The sequence below is a fragment of the Ischnura elegans genome, chromosome 1, assembly GCF_921293095.1.
Source record: "Ischnura elegans chromosome 1, ioIscEleg1.1, whole genome shotgun sequence".
Classification (NCBI taxonomy): domain Eukaryota; kingdom Metazoa; phylum Arthropoda; class Insecta; order Odonata; family Coenagrionidae; genus Ischnura; species Ischnura elegans.
In genome coordinates, this window is record NC_060246.1 from 130,004,516 (window position 1) to 130,017,228 (window position 12,713).

At 36.5% G+C, this 12,713-nt stretch overlaps 1 protein-coding gene across 1 annotated transcript; it reads left to right on the forward strand.

Moving 5' to 3' along the window:
* Window positions 1-4,720: 4,720 nt before the first annotated feature.
* LOC124169650 (ribosome biogenesis regulatory protein homolog) lies at window positions 4,721-9,008 on the forward strand. Its single transcript, XM_046548306.1, has 5 exons — window positions 4,721-4,943; window positions 5,015-5,267; window positions 5,738-5,974; window positions 6,950-7,200; window positions 8,172-9,008. Exons 1-5 carry the CDS (start codon window positions 4,795-4,797, stop codon window positions 8,398-8,400), a joined length of 1,119 nt encoding a protein of 372 aa, XP_046404262.1. The 5' UTR covers window positions 4,721-4,794; the 3' UTR covers window positions 8,401-9,008.
* The last annotated feature ends 3,705 nt before the right edge of the window (window positions 9,009-12,713 follow it).

The following is a 12,713-nucleotide window of genomic DNA, read 5'->3' on the forward strand; positions in this document are numbered from 1 at the left end:
GTTGCCTTTCAATAATGTATTTATGCAATATTTGTTTCACTTTTGTAAACACCCTATTCAGCATTATGGAGCATTCATGGTTTTATCTCTTTGTCTAGGGTGCCATGAAAGGTTAATCCAGCCATGTTCATGTTAAGTTCATCTATACACAGCGAGAGATGGTGGGATCATAATGAATCAAAATAAAATAAAACTTGTTGTACTCTCCTCTCCTTTTAATGTCTAAGGCTATTATCAGTGTTTCAATGCATAGCATCATAATAAGGTGTAGTTGATAAATTTTTATCGTCATATCAATTAAACTGGCCAAATTAATAATAATAAAATCAATATGTGTCGAAATGCATTGTAAAAAACTTTCACACTTAAAAGGAGGACAAAAAGATGATCTACTTTTTTGATAACATCGCTACATTGGGTCCAGTGTTCAATTTTTTATCGCACTGCTTTCCTTCAGTGTTAATTGTTATCCACCAAAGTCTTTGTTCCTGGCTCAACCTTACCCATGAAGTAAGTGTGGTCTTCTTCCTCTTTGACTGTTTCCAATATTCTCTTTTTGTTAAATGCCCTTGCCCACTGATCCTCATTGTGGCAGACATTGTATGCTAAATTATATGCTGGGCATACCGAAAATGCCTGTTGCACTCAACTGCATCTCCCACACCCTTTTGGTGCTTCATTAGTTTTAACTCAATGACCCAATTTCTTGTCAGTGGATTGCCTACAGTGATGCACCGCTTTGCCTCAACTCTGGACAATTCTGGTGGACTCTTGCCATTTGCACCTCTCCAAACTGTCTGTTGTTGGCATACTTCTTCCACAATTCACACTTTTCTCATTGCTTTGTTCATCGTTAATTTGGGGTCCATCTGCTATGCCTGTGAGAGTTGACCATTTCGTACTCCCACTATGATGTGATCCCGTATAAATTCTTCTTCTAAACTTCAGAATTTGCATTACTGCACCAGATGATACAGCTCTGCAGTGAAGTCATCTATCATCTCATCTTCCCCTTTTACTCTTTGATTGAACTTTGCCCTCATGTACACTATGTTCATCTCTCCTTCGTAAAATGAGGAAAAACTATCAAATACACACTTATGTGAGATCAGCTGTCACTCTGTTAACTTGAAGCTAGGGAGAATGCTGTCTGCTTTTTTCCCCTCGGTGTACTGGAGTGTGTTAACTTGCACTTCTTCAGCCTGCCAGCTAGGTCCTGATGCCATCATGTAGCGCTCCTATCGCAGAGATAACCATGGCCAATCCTTAGCTGCGAAAGTTAATTCCATTGGAGGCTGCGCCAATTCCGGTGGCTGTGATTTCTTAATGGTCATCTCTTGTAGTAGCACTTCCTTTCACTTTCACTGCTCCGACCCACCATCAACCTTCCAACCTCTAACTCAAAGTAGGTGAATATATTTTTGCTTGATATTTGAAGTGTTTCATTAAAGGTGCCCATCATGAAAGGTCGTTAATAGATTAGATCAGGCTCATCTTTATTCTTTAAAGATTCTTTTATTAAAGAATACTACTGTATGAACAATATCATTTAAAACAAGTTTTATTAAAAAGAAAATGACGGCTTATGGCATCTCCTAAATTATTGAAAATTTCAAATACGTTTGATGAGAAAGTTACAATAAGTTTTAGAAAAAAATGGTTGGATCAACAGATCCTCAACTTACAAGAAATTATGACAAATGAGAAATCCACCTTTCATTCAAGCACACACATAAGGTATGGGGCATTAAATGTATGCAGTGGGTGATAATTGAAGTCGTAGTGGAGTGAGAGAATTCCATCTAGCATTAATGAATACAGACTGAGAAAATTATGCTGGTTAAGTTCAAGCATTTCAGGTGAGAATACTACCATACCTTGTTATGTGAGTTTTTATGGAAGGTAATGTCAATTTCATTTTATGTGAATTTACAAGTCTGGAAATGGCGGGGAAATTAAAGCCCATTGGAAAACTTAGGAAATTCTGAGAGCTGAGGAACAATGGTTTTCTGCAAAGCTAGGGAAACTGGTAAGTGACTGAGTTAAAACTAAATACATATGTCAGTTTATGTTGTCTCTTTTTCGTAAGTCCATCCACAATCGATGGATAGGTTTAGTATTGAGTCATATGTTCAACTTTCATTTGCATATAAAATTTTTATTATCTGAATTGCTGATTTCTATAATGCTGGAGAAAATAGTAATATTTGTCAGATAATTTATTTCCGTTTCATAATAACATTGATGTCGGATTAGATTTTTGTAGTGCTCTGATTTTGATCCCAAAATAAATTGGGTTCTAATATACATGCACCTCAATTTATTTATTAAGTTAGAAATAATATTCTGAGGAGCTGAAGGTAAAACTCAGAAGTCATTTTCTGAAGGAAAGATACCCATAATACTGGATACCAAAAATACTGCAAATTGCAAACCGATATTCGAAAAGGAAATTCTCATGACCCTGGGAATCATTGACCATTTTAATTAATGATTTTAGGCAAGATCCTCAAATATATCGCTGTTTGCAGTATCATGACTTTCAGTTATAACTTTGTATATGGCTTTCAGATAGGTACATCATGCAAAACACAGCTCCCACACTTGATTCGCATGATGTTCTCAAATCTAATGAATCAGTAAGACAGCTTCTCATATTTCTGGATATTAAGAGCATTTTTTAAACGAAAACAAAAAAATTTTGTATAATTTACTGTCATGTGGGCTAAACAAAACAGAAGTAGTAAACTGGATACATGACTTTCTGGGTGATCTTAAGCAAAAAGTAGTTATTGATGGAAATAGCTCTTAAGTAGAGTAAGTCAGGCAGAACTTTCTCAGAGCATTTCCTTGTCATTTGTTAATGGCTGGTGTACAGGGTAGTATGTAGTTATATGTAGAGGAAATATTTGCAGCAGGATTCTCAACTACCCAAACATCAGATATTCAAATTGCCAGTTATCACTTATGAGAAAAAACTTGGCTCTGAATCTATTTTTGCAACAAGAATTTCAGTGTACTATTCAGTGAACAACTGATTATGTATCTATGTTGCTTCAAGTGCATGTGTTTTTCTCTCCATTGTGATATTTCGTGGAATGGATAGGTATTAATACTTGGTGGAACTTGTGTTAATGGCAAATCAAAGATGACAAAATGACTTCATTTTCTTTCACAGATTTATTTTCTTGGGACAACATGTTTCAACCTCAAGAGGTAATTTTCAAGTACATACAGCTCTTGAGGTTTAAATATGCTGTACCAAGAAAATAAATCCGAGGAAGAAAACAAAGTCGTTTTGTCTTTTCCCTCTTGGAAATATTCAATTGCAAATTGATGAATTTCAATTGAATCCACAGATTTTTTCCAATAGGGTTTTAAACTTCAACTTCCTTAAAATTGAGCTGGAAACTATTGAATAGCATTAACGGCTTTGTAATTGGCTATTTTTTAATGGCTTGCGTCCTAACATTCCCCACCACACACCTATTGAGGCAACTTGTGGGGTAGTACGTATATGTAAATGTACTAGCTTTGATGCTAGCTTGACCTATGAATTAACATTCTGGCCATATAATGTATTTAATAAGTAAATCCTAGAACTGCCGACATGGATATTAACTAACCAAGTAGCCAAATGTGGCTGTGTGTAGTTTCATGAAACAGCTGGAGCCATGAGCGTAGTTGAAGCTGGCAGAAATTCCTGGGAGGAGGGGGTGGTAAGTATGATCCTCAACCAAGGTGAAAAAATGAGAGAATTCATATTCATGAGCTGGGTGCAGCCTCTAATTATGTAATTTGATTAGGGTAAAGAAGTGAAGTATCCAGGTCAACTATAAATACTTCACAGATGCATCAATAGCATTGAGCAATAGAATTTTTGAATTATGTATTACGGGGTGAAAAAACATCTGAGTTGGTTATTCAGTATGGTGTGCTCTCAGATGAAATTATTTGATTTTAAGCTTAAATTGTGGTATCAATAAAATACAACTGGTTGGGAATGTATGTCCAATTATCTAAACTTCATATTCACAAGCTGGATGCAGTCTATGAGACTATGACAGCAGCCAATAGGAAGGCAATTATTACCCTCTTTATATCTTCAAACTTGGTGAATGGAAAGGACCTGCATGAAATGAATGGCTGCTGATTCATGCTTCAGCTGGGTTCTCTAAAGGCAGTAATATATGTTGTGAGGGAACTCGCATATTGCCAGTATATCCATCTGTTTAAGTCTCGTTGTATCCCTTTTTGTATGATAGTATAAACTAACATTAAGAAGCTTGTGGCGAACGACAGTGAAACATGTCTTTATGAATCATTCATCATCTGTTATATCAAGATATCAACCCTTTTATATCAGATCATTAGGTGAAAAGGAAAGGATTAAAAATCTTAAAAGCCCTCCCCCCCTCTGACAAGTTCCTAAGATTGCCACTGCTCCCAAGCACCTCACAAAGCAATACCGCAATACCATGGAAGAATACCTGCAAGGATAGTAGGGTTTCGTCCATTCTAAATGTTTTTTCACATGAATGCATTGCAGGGGGCATATTTTACCGATCTTCATTGGTTATAGACTATGCCATAAAGTTACTTTCTCGAAAAGGATGTTAAATGCGAGTTTAAGTTTAGTGAACACTAGCGACAATAGTACGCTGCATATCCGCACTTAACGCAGATTCCAGCAAATATACAGCCGATCTTTCCTATGTAAATAAAACATATGAAGTCCAATAATATTGCTGCGCACACGTAAATTTACAATCCACGTGAATTTGTGTTGATGAAATGGATATTGTAGCCAAGGTATTAGAGAAAGCTGCTGAAGAGGAGAAAAAATTCAAACCTATCTCTGTAAATAAACCACTAGATTTGGAATATGACGTAGGAAATTTCATAACAGAAGACAAGAATGATTTGAACGAGAAGGAATTAAGGTATTTAGCGTGTTGGTGTTACCTTTCAATGAACTTCTAGCAATGAAGACGACTAATGGTTTTTATTTTAGGAAGGATACCGATGGTTATCTCAAACAGCTTGCAAGGGATAACACGCAGTTGATTATTAACAAAATATGGGAGCTTCCTACCGAGCAAGTCGAAGAGGTGTTCGTCGCGAAACTTCCAGCCAGTACTTTCGTGTTGCCTCGTGAAAAACCTGTGCCGAAGCCAAAGCCATTAACAAAGTGGCAACAGTATGCTAAAGAGAAGGGAATAAAAAAGAAAAAGAAAGACAAGCTAGTGTGGGACGAAGTAGTCCAGGTATATACTAGCTGAGTTTTAGTTTTCATGGTGTAGCCATGTTCATAGAAATGTCGTAACTGCCATAAACTACGGTTGAAACGAAGATGAAATTAACTTAACTGCCTTCCAACGGTATTGAACTCTTGCGTTTCTGGCAAGGGAGTATGCAACTCATTCGAAAATTACTTGAATATGAACCAATCTTGATTGTTATGTTCAAATTGTTATAGATTCGCAAGAAATTGCCAATCTTAAAAAACCATCCTGCGTCAGTGTGTTGTATGTTTTGTTTGCTTGCGATTTGATCAAAATTTTGTTTCAATCTGGATTTCCATTGGATGTCAACCGAGGTCCGAATCATTTTTCTATGTTCATCGCCTTTTCGAGGCTTTATAGAGATATTATAAAGCCAGTCTCAACACTCTTTCTTTCACCAATTAGTTTTTTATCTCCCAGCTCTAAGTCAAAATGAATTCCTTTTGCTTCAGAAATGGGTCCCTAACTATGGCTACAAGAAGGCATCCGCACAAAAGGAAAAGGATTGGGTCATCGAAGTACCTCAGAGTGCAGATCCGTATGAAGATCAGTTTTCGAAGAAAGAGGAAGAAAAGAAGGAGCGTGTGGCCAAAAATGAATTGAAAAGGCTGCGCAATTTAGCAGCTTCAAAGAACATCAAAGTTCCAAAGATAGGACTGCTTCCGGCGGAAAATCCTACATCAACTCATGTGAGTACTGTTTATTTAAATTACCTACTTTTCATTGAATATATTTATTTTACTTTGATCACTGTTATCTGCATTTTATTGCCTGATATGTTCAGATTCAGCATTTCGGTTTTTTGTAGACCGTAGAGATTCCTGGACACTTAGCTATTGTTTAAAATTTGGCATGTGATAGTTCTTGCTTAAATCGTTTTATTTGCTTAAAATTTCATGAACTACTATGTGCTTGTAATTATTGTCGTTTTGAATGTAAAAGATTGTTATTCACCAAGATATCACATCCTAAGTGTCCCATACATCCCTTTGTTTCATTATTCACATGCATACTAGACTTAGCGAGTATCGAGACCATAGATTTTTTAGCCATTTTCTCATGCCACATCAATTATTTTGGGGCTAAACCCAAATCAGAAATTCAGTGACTAAAAAATAATTTGCGAGGTTTCATGAAGAGAGGGGTTCCAATTTAGGGGGTTTGTATTCATAAGGCTCCTGAATTTACTGGGGTTATGAACCCCCTCCCTCAAGCTTTCTTATTATGGCCTTCAAATTAAGCTAACTTTACCCTCTCAAAAATATTTTGTAATGGAGTATATTTATCAATTTATTCATTTTCCAATAAATATTTCTCTAGTAAATTGCATGGAAGAACTATGCTATACCTTAATATACCACAATAAATAACATTGATTTATGTAAGTACTTGAAAGTTTATAAAAAAAATTGAATTTGGCGCACTGTCTGACAGGAACAGCTTTCAGGATATATTCTTTTTAATGAATAAAATCAAAATAATTTGTTCTCGTAAATGAACAGTCAACCCAATCTATAATCAGCATCAAAAATACTTAATTTCAACTCCCAAAAGAGTTCTGAATCTAATTCTAAATGGTCATCCTCATGTGTATGGTCTGTATTTCATCTTAGTGGTCATGTTAGGTTTTGGAAATCATTGGGATTAATTTCTTTCATTTTCAGCTGAATATAGCCACACATTTGGCTAAAGCATCGACAGCTTCCTTAGGGAAATTTCAGCCAAAATTACCTAAGGAGAAACTCAACAGTAAATCTCCCTTGGGTCCGAAGAAGAGGAAGATAGATGCTCAATCTATAACACCTAAAATGGAAAGAAGCTCTCATTTAACAATCGCAGATAGTATTCTTTGTAAAAAGCCAAAGTTGGATGTGGAAAAGGCAGTCAATACAGAGTTGTACAATCAGGACCAAGAGTAAGTAGTGAAAGATTTTATTGCATTAACTAAGTTTTTTATGTTTATTCCTGTCGCTATAGGTGCTGCTTGCAAGAGTCAACTTTTTATAATAATAGCTCAGATGGGAGGCTTACCTTCATTGCGAAGAAAGGCATCAATTTATATAGAAGTACATACATACTTCTGTCATGCTTGATATGTATGTTCTATAATTTTCTCTTAGCTCTAGGCAACAGCAGTTTTTCTCATTACCCATTTCAATTGGCTTTCTACTTTTTCTTTTCATTACCTTTCTACTTCATACTTAGTATTTTACCACCTGATACTTGCGACACTTTGATCCGTTGACTGTAGGGTCTTCCTTTCTTTTCAACTGCCAATTCTTCAAACCCTGCCATCTGTGACACCGGAAAAATGTTTAGTAAGTCGACCGGCATTTTTCAAATTTGTGAAAGTTAATGTTTTTCTCCTCTAAAGATGATCAAAAGGATATTGATATTTACATGTTAAAATCTGGGTATTTTTACAATATCTAGCATATGAATGGCACTTATACAAATTTGGGTGATATTACAGATGTAGAAATGTACCGATTTCTTTATTTAGTTGAAGTTAGCTTAGTAATTGAGTTTCTTTCTGATGAAAGTATCGCTTCCCATTAGAGCTGATATAAAAAATTGATGCTGTATCCAGCAAGGCCTACCGGTATAAGTAAATTACTCTCTAAATTCCTCTGCATTCTTGCTAATTGGGTAAGGAGGACTCTGCCAGGCTCAACTAATGTTGTGAGGATTTGTATTCGGGATATGGGAAGAGAGCTTCAATTGCTTTGTTTAATCATGATCTTTCAATTTTTCTCATAACTTTGGAAGTGTTTATTGTTTGTTTTCATTAATATAACGTCAAGTATTGTAAATCTTGAGTAACTTTATTAATGTCAAGTGCTTACTATTATTTTTTTACAAAAAATGTATTGCCTAATTTTCTAGGAAAGCAGAAGAGAAGAAAAAGCCTAAGAAGGGTGCAAAGAAGAGGACGATGCACCAAGGGAGCAAGAGGAAAGGGGGTAAAGGAAACAAGTTCAAGGGTGACGGAGGTAATAAAAAGATGGGATCTGCAGGTCTCTCAGGTGGAAAGGGGAAAGGAAAAAGTTTTGGGCCCAAATCTTCTGGTAAGGGTCAGCGAATACACAAGGCTAAAGGCCGTAAAAGACGTTGATGATTTCATATGCTGTGCTCATTGTAATATTCTGACTACTGCTGTACATATTGTGATAAATCCTTGTGTTTCCATTGCAGTTTATATGGAAATATATAATGATAATCATTAATTGTTTGGAAGAAATAATTTTATCTTTAATTCAATTAAATATTATTTGATACGACAAACATGGCCTTTTTTTCCATCCTACTGAATATGCTGTGAATGAAATCATTACACTATTTTTGTATGCAGTATAGTATCTGTAGTTTTTATCTATATCAATAGATACATTGTTAATTGGTTTTGCATTGGATTAAAATCCCCATATTTACAGATGTTTTTTAAGCTTATCAAATGTTCTCTTGGCTGGGAAAGATGCTCTGCTCAAGTTTGTTCAGGACAGTGCAGTCTTGGCAATCTGACACCTATACAGCTGTGGCATAGCTGGATTATAAAAAATGCCAGATTATTGGAAACGTACAGGAGACAAATGCAATGGCAACAAACTTTTTAAGGTAAAATTTTGCAATTAAGTACATGCACTGATGCCAACTCTCCCTATTGGTTTGGTTGTGAGTCACGGTACATATGTGCATAATAATAAAACAAATACATGCTATCTATTGAAAAATCTTTTGCTTAACACGGACGAAAATATATTTGCTGAAGGGAGGTCGCCAGCCCTGCATGCTCGATTACTGGATGTGTCAGATTACTGCAAGGCTAGATCACAGAGATTCTACTGTATCTATCTGTCTTCCTTCACCTTGCTGGTCACGGATTGGCTCTCACTTTTTTCCATCCCTCTGAGTATAGGGTTACAATTGGTCCCTGTTGATGATGAGTTTGAGACAGATCTCAATGTCCTCCTTGGTGGCACGGTCCCAGTAGTCTTTCGTCAAGTACGGTCATATCCTCCCCATCAATGGAATGTTTTTCCATGATGGTTTACTGTGCCACCCAAGATTTCTGTGGTTGACAAAGAATCCTAAATGCCATCTATGTTCTTTTTGATGCATTTCAATTTTCTTCTCCTTCTCACCAACGTAGAATTTATTGCATTTACTAGGAGTAGAACCTTAATCCAATCTGTTATTTTATGTGAGCCAGATGATTTCTAGTTCACTTGGAGGTATGTGGACTGTTGAGATCTTATGTCTGGCCAATATCCTGGCTATCTTCCCCAAGGACAGTGGGTAGATATGGTATAGGTATGCATTTGTTGTTGGCTGGTTGTCTTCTTTTACTTTATTATTTATTGTGGATTCTTATATGGATATGGATTCTTATGTGGATAGGGAAGTGCACTAGTGTTTCAAATGCACCAAACACATTTTTTAAATTAGAGTTCAGAATAACATAATGTCGTAAAACCACAGTTTAAATCCTAATAGTGAATACTTGATTCGAGATGACGTCTGAAATATGGAAAAATTCAAAGGCCGCGAAAACGGGTGTCCATGTTGAATATTGGCCGTGACGTCACAAGGCAGTAGCAGAAGGCAGCTTCTACGCCGTTTAGTTCTACCACTATTATTGCATAGAAAAATTACAGAATTTGAGGGTATCCGCTTTTTGCTGTCATAAAATATCTTCAGATTATATATGTGGCTGCTTCTCTTTTGAGTAAACGACTTCATCATTGCGTAATATATTAATATTCATTTACGTGTCAACTTCAAGTTTGGAAAGAGTAGTACGAATAGCACATTGAATCTTTAATAAATGCATGATGGCATTTATTTTTCGCTGGGTATATTTTGGCACAATGCCGTTTATCATGCCAAAACTTTTTTTGTAAGAACCGAGTCAAACTAATAAACCTATTTCAGACGTTTGCTGCAAGACTTATTCGTTGTGTATGTATTCACGCCGGCCGGAACGTTCGCCCTTCGCTACTAGAATCATGGGATGTTAGCCTTATTTTCGAGCTGGCTGGTTGTTGCAACGGTTCGCTGTCCAGGATGGGTTCAAGAAAAGATAATCTTGGTTGGGAGAAGGAAAATTCCAACGATTTATAAATGGTATACCAAACTTTGATGTATTTATGGTTACTGAATTTTTGAATAAGGAAGACAGGTTCAACGCTCCATAGAAATGCGAGACGTTAAGGCTAACAAGGGGAGACCGCGTACCTTGCTGCATCTTTTTCAATTAGGGCGTTAGTTAGGCTGTAATTAATTAATTTTCATGCGTTAATTTTTACAAGTTATATATATAAATTCAAAATATCCATAATTTCCCAATGGATCGGTTGGGGTAGTGGTAGCGTGCACGAGTCAAAGAAAAGATGTTACCCGAAGGACCGTGGTTCAAGTCTACATCATGGCATTATTTTTTGTTGCCTTCATTGTGATCATACGGCGTCTAGTTTATCATTAATTATAATTGCAGCAATCATCGACATGAGACCATTTTTTTATCGTCATTATGGCGTTTAGGTATTTTAGCAGTGTCATTACAAACGCCGAGATGCGATGACTACAAGGGTTGGTGTACGCTAAAATGTTAATTTTTTCTTTGCTTATACTGACCAACTTCCACATTAAAAATGAAAACCACTCTTGCAAGAGCACATACTATTAAAGGCTCGCGGCAAGCAACAATATGCGTACAGGCATAATTAATAAGAACACAAAGCGAATATAAAATGCCATATATCTCGAACACTTGTAATTCACATTACTCCAAAGGGAGTTTACTTACTCAGTACATACCTCAGTACCTTGTACTCAGTACCTACCAGGTTACCTCAGTAGCAGTGCTAAAAGAACCATTCTGAAATATAATTTCAACTAACAAATATGATGAAATAAAAGTTGATAACCCTGGACCGGGCGCGCTGGCGTATAAAATACGTCAATCTTTGAAAACTAAGGATTTCGACATTGTACATACATTCTGGGCTATAATGGTCTCGTGTATTCTTACGATGTACTTCGACTGCCTATATTGCGAGTTTTCAAAGTTCGAGGTATTGTAGCTAATTTTTTAGATCAGCAAGATGAACCCGTCACCAGTAGAGTACAAATTACGCCGCGCGACCTGCCGTGTACCTTTATATCTGTATCACCTATAAATGTACTAATGTCAACAAATAAAGATTAACTTTAACAAAAATCGTTTGTTATCATATATGCACATATCATGGGCAAAGTACGCATTTTGCCCGGTCGTGTAAAAAAACAGTCGCGCCATAATTCTTTAACCAAACTACTTTCAGTTTATAAATTACGTAGGTCTACGCGGAAGATGCTATATTTTGACTCAACACACTTTCTGATGTGACTGAGGTACCTATTAAGTAAATTATTATAATATAAATATCAATTTGATCTTACAATACCTTCAAATGATCTTCAAAACACAATATCATCGATAGGTAAGAGTCAGGAGCAGCCTTGAACCATTTATTCCGAATAGCTTGTGCTTAAGGCACGGGAATGAATATCTTCTCCAGGCTTTTTTTTCGACGTCGAGATGAAATTTGGAACAAAAAATCATTTATAATTCTATTTTGAATTCATGTTTTCGGTACTAGACGACATTTTTAGGAAGCAAACTCCACCGATTCCCGGAAACTCTCGCCGCGCTAAAGAAGGCGACGGAATACAGCGATACTCCACTGGTGACTACTGCCTTGTGACGTCACATCTCAATCAAGATGGAGGCACTGTGTTTCAGCGCAACATGAAATTTTCCGACTTTCAAAACGTTTTAAAGTGCATACCCCAGATGCAGAAAATAAAAGTGACTATACTAATGTTTCTTTTTTAGGCTAAACTTTCAAATTCAGCAATAAAAAAAAATTAGTGCACTTCCCTATTCTTAAGGTCCAAGGAAGGGTATACATAGTTATCGTAGCTGTTCCTAAGGAATATGTATCATATATAGGGATTTAAGTTCTTCTGGGAGACTTTCGGTGACCGAGATTGCCTTACCCCTGTAGAGTAAGGATGAGAGGACTGAGTGTATCTGGGAAGGATGATCAAGGGAAGAGGAGTGCCTTATAAAGTTGAGGTGATTAGACGTAGCACTCAATATTAACCCTGCAGAACTCGCGCTGAGCCTCCTAGGCTCACATTTTTAATATTTTCGTAATAGTTCTTGACCAATTCTCAACAATGCACTCAGATTTTCTCTACCTTTTCCTCACTCTTTTGGTAACGTTTTACATGTGCAGTACATCCCGATCAATCTATCATAAGGTTGGAATATGATACTTTCGCTCCATATGCATGCAGTCTGAGCCCCTCAGGCTCTACGCAAGTGCTTGCGTTACATTTTTGATTCTCACCCTTAGTCTATTCTTTTTCTCTTATTGCCAG